Source organism: Rhinatrema bivittatum, chromosome 11 (genome assembly GCF_901001135.1).
Source record: "Rhinatrema bivittatum chromosome 11, aRhiBiv1.1, whole genome shotgun sequence".
NCBI classification, from domain to species: domain Eukaryota; kingdom Metazoa; phylum Chordata; class Amphibia; order Gymnophiona; family Rhinatrematidae; genus Rhinatrema; species Rhinatrema bivittatum.
Genome location: NC_042625.1, coordinates 71,574,367 through 71,578,518, shown reverse-complemented (window position 1 = coordinate 71,578,518; position 4,152 = coordinate 71,574,367). Strand labels below are relative to the sequence as shown.

At 49.4% G+C, this 4,152-nt stretch overlaps 1 protein-coding gene across 1 annotated transcript; it reads left to right on the top strand.

Moving 5' to 3' along the window:
• The first annotated feature begins 771 nt into the window (after window positions 1–771).
• On the top strand, window positions 772–1,881 carry INAFM1 (InaF motif containing 1). Its single transcript, XM_029571645.1, has one exon. It carries the CDS (start codon window positions 1,074–1,076, stop codon window positions 1,515–1,517), a length of 444 nt encoding a protein of 147 aa, XP_029427505.1. The 5' UTR covers window positions 772–1,073; the 3' UTR covers window positions 1,518–1,881.
• Window positions 1,882–4,152: the final 2,271 nt, after the last annotated feature.

Here is a 4,152-nt window from a genome sequence, read left to right as displayed (position 1 = left end):
AGAAAAGTTCATGAATAATTATTGGCCTTTGGAAAGGCTCTGCTTAGGCCGGGGAGCGAACCAAGGAAATGGAGCTACCCTGTCCTGGAAACACACCTAGCTAGTCAGGTTGCCAGGATTTCCACAATGAATATGCATGAGAGAGATTTATATATATATTGGAGACCCAAGGTATGGAAATCTATCTCATGCATATTCATTATTGATATTCTGAAAACCCCACTGGTTAGGGGTGCCTAGAGGAGTGGGTGGGCAAAAACTGATCTAGTCTTTGGGCTCTGCTGGTACTTCCTAGAGATCTGGATTGGTCTGAGTTATCTTCTTAACTAAATGAAAAGTGTGTTTATTTTTTTTTTTGGGGGGGTGGTGGTTAAGGTTTGCATTTCCTTTAGTTGCTACAGCCAGAGCTTAAGAAATATTTGTGAGGACTCGATACCTAAGATATATAATTAATATCTAGGCATAATTTATGTTGGTTAATTCAATAATATACCGCACAGTCTCCAATAAATGTGCGTTCAGCCTGTGCCTCTAATATTTGTTACAATTTCTGGGAAAAATAGAAAAAGAATATAGCATGGGAAAATAGCAATGTTTTCTTTATCCTTTCCCGAATTGCAGCTTGGTGGGGGGAGCCGCCGGGCTCGGAGCACGGAGGCTCCTCTCCTTAGTCATCCCAACCGGACTGTTCCAAGCTGTCCCCAGAGGAGGGGAGGCGCAGAGCTTCACCGCTCCTCCTTCCTTGCCGTTTCTCCCTGCAATCCGCAGAACGCTCCCCCAGCGCCTTCCCCTCTCCCTGGACTTTAAAGCACCCCCGCCTTGACCGAGCTCCTTGCGCGATCATTCCTGGGTCCGGCTTGGGCGGGCAGTGAATTCGCGTCAGGAGGGGGAGAGCTGACGGCTTGGGCTGGGGACCGATGCTGCCCTCCTAGCCAATGGGGTGGATGACAGGGGAGGCTGTGAGCCGGAGGGCGAGAGCCCATCACCTCAGCCTCCTAGATGGGCAGAGGGGGCACTGCAGCCTGACTCTCCGGCGCTGAAGGCTCGGCCCACGGGGACTCCAGCCCTCCGAGATGAAAGAGGCGGGCAGGGGGGACGGGGCAGGCGGCCAGATCGCGATGCCCAGCTATGCCGGAGACAAGAAGCCAAAGGCTGCCGGCAGGAGCAAGCAGCAGCAGTGGGTCCGGGTGGCCACCGTCTTCGCCTATTTCCTCTGCGTGTCCCTGGCCGCCGTCATCCTGGTGATTTACTACGGGGTGATCTGGGAGCCTTCGGCCAGCGGCAACAGCACCAAGGTCAGCCCCACCCGCCCGCCGCCGCCCCCTTGCTTCAGCCTGGCCCGCAACGCCACCGCCGGGCCCGCGGGCCCGGAGGACAGGGGAAGGGCAGGCCGGTCCAGGCGAGGAGTCCCAGCCCGGCGGCAGGCGGCGGACCGGAGCCGGAACGAAACCGGGACTGCTGCTGCTGCCGATAGAAAGCAGCCCGGAGAGAGGACCTTGGATGGGCGGAGGAGGTGAACGTTTGTCCAGTTTGCAGGCTAACCCGGAGTTACAGCCTCCCCAGTTCACACCTGCGCCGCACATCTGGATGAGAACTGGAAGCCAAAGTCAGGCGGCAACAGCTGGAGGCAGGATCGGGATGACATTCCCGCACAAGGACACAGGCGGAGACGTGACGTCATCGGGCCAACACCAGAGCCTCCTCCCCCAACCCAGACCGGGGTAATAAGGAAAGGCTGGGGGAGCTGCTCTGAAGTCAGCTCGCAACTCTCCCTCTGCCTTTATTTTCCCCGCTTTGTGTCTGCGATCCAATCTGTAAGCACCCACAAGGGCAAGGAAGCGCGAGAAATAAAACAGTTCGCGCATTTTAAGGTCCTTATTATTAGCATTGTTTTTGTAAGTTTAATAAAACTTTTCCGGAGAGCTGGCGCTCTGTTCACAGGGCGGCTGCTGAAGCGCCAAAATATTTTTTTTAGACTGGGCACAGGCGATGCTTGGATAATCCTTCCCTCCATTCCTCTTGCTTCCACCCCCCCCCCCCCTCCCTTTCAAGCGGAGGGAGCCCAGTTGGGAAAGAATGCATACGGCTCTGCCGTACGATCCAGACGCGAGTTCTAATTTTGCTCCCTGGCTGTGTTAACCAGACAGTGCTTCCTTACTCAGGCACTTTAAAGAAGAGCTCGACCGAAGTATTTGCACGAGGCTTTAGTTTTGCTGACATGCAACATTCGTTAAAAAAAATAAAAAAAGAAAGATTGTCTTGTCTTGTAAGATTTGCAGAGGAAAATGAAAGGTTAACAAGAACATCTCCAGGGGTCATATTTATACGAGGATTTCAGCCCATGCAGGAAACAGAAACAACGAAATTCCTTATTGAATAGCCGGCCTTTAATCCAGGGTTGCAGGGCTCTGAATGTTGGTCCCTTAGACTCTATTTCAGGGGTAGGCAACTCTAGTCTTGGAGTGCCAAGAACAGGCCTGGTTTTCAGGATATCCACAGTGAATATGCACGAGACAGATTTGCATGCACTGCCTTCACTGTAGGCCAATATCTCATGTGCATTCCTTGTGGTTATCCTGAAAACCAGACCTGCTCCTGGCATTCCAGGACTGGAGTTACCCATCCCTGCTCTATTTGCTTGAGACTTTGGAGAGGTGGGGATGCTGCTAAGTGTTCCCCTTAGACAATATCCATTCATGCCTGTTCCTATGGCCAGTCTCATCCAGTATAATGAAATGCTTGTCATAATAGTGCAACTTATGTAATTAAAGACAGGAGGGGGATCAGGTGCTTTGCTCTTAATATAAAAAGGGTGACCTTAATGAAACAGGAGTATGTTGGTAAAAAACTAGCATTTCTGTCCTCAATAAAGCATCTTTGATAACCAGTGCCTATGTTATTTACCTTTTGCTGCTTATTAGGGGTTAGGTCAATAGAGAAATATTTACACACATGGGGAAAGACCTCCAAAGAATGATAATGAAAAAAAAACCCAAGAAAGGGGAATTTACCCTCAGCTAAACAAAGTATGAAAATGAAAATCCTTATCCCTTGTTTCTGGTCTTTCAGATATGGTAATAAACGTCTATTGCTCCATCCTACAAGAATGATCATTTAAAGAGCAATGAAATGGGAAAAGCAGGGCAGCACCAAACTCCCTTGATGCACTGCGGGGGAGGAGATCACATTGCAGAGCTGAAGGAAGTCAATATGAAAGTAGGGCACAGGGGGAGAGAGGAATAGGGATACAGGGGTTGTAACTGATCTAGAAAAGGCTAAAATCCTGGAAATGGATGCTAGGATCCCACCAGCTGAGACAAGACAGTCTGTACAAGATCCATCTGTCAGAAGGGATACCAGACCAGATGGCTCTAGGTCTTCATGGCTATGCTGAGGCTGTCCTTGTTTTTCCACATTGCATGTTTGGGCTTGTAGTTCTGATTTCTCTGTAGCTATCCTGTAACCCCAGCTATCAACCAAACTCCAGGTCATCATGAAATGAGATCCACTCCTGGGCTTCTAACTCACACCCCAAAGCAGCTTTGTGCTTTTTCTCCTGCAGATTGCCATTGGGGAACAGTGTGCTGGAAAACCAGGACTGGATTCTGAGAAGCTCACACTGGCACAGAGTTTGACTGACAGCTCCACAAACCCTTCCTACAGCACTGTGACTTCATCAAAGTGAGCCCCATACCCATGAGGCCTGGTGGGATAGTATCGAGTGTGATTATAGGAGATAAGAACATAAGAACATAAGAAAATGCCATACTGGGTCAGACCAAGGGTCCATCAAGCCCAGCATCCTGCTTCCAACAGTGGCCAATCCAGGCCACAAGAACCTGGCAAGTACCCAAAAACTAAGTCTATTCCATGTTACCATTGCTAATGGCAGTGGCTATTCTCTAGGTGAACTTAATAGCAGATAATGGACTTCTCCAAGAACTTATCCAATCCTTTTTTAAACACAGCTATACTAACTGCACTAACCACATCCTCTGGCAACAAATTCCAGAGTTTAATTGTGCGTTGAGTAAAAAAGAACTTTCTCCGATTAGTTTTAAATGTGCCCCATGTTAACTTCATGGAGTGCCCCCTAGTCTTTCTACTATCCGAAAGAGTAAATAACCGATTCACATCTACCCGTTCTAGACC

Bases quoted from the DNA above. Each gene is read 5' to 3' on its own strand.
- INAFM1 (XM_029571645.1), top strand. From the start codon at position 1,074: ATGAAAGAGGCGGGCAGGGGGGACGGGGCAGGCGGCCAGATCGCGATG.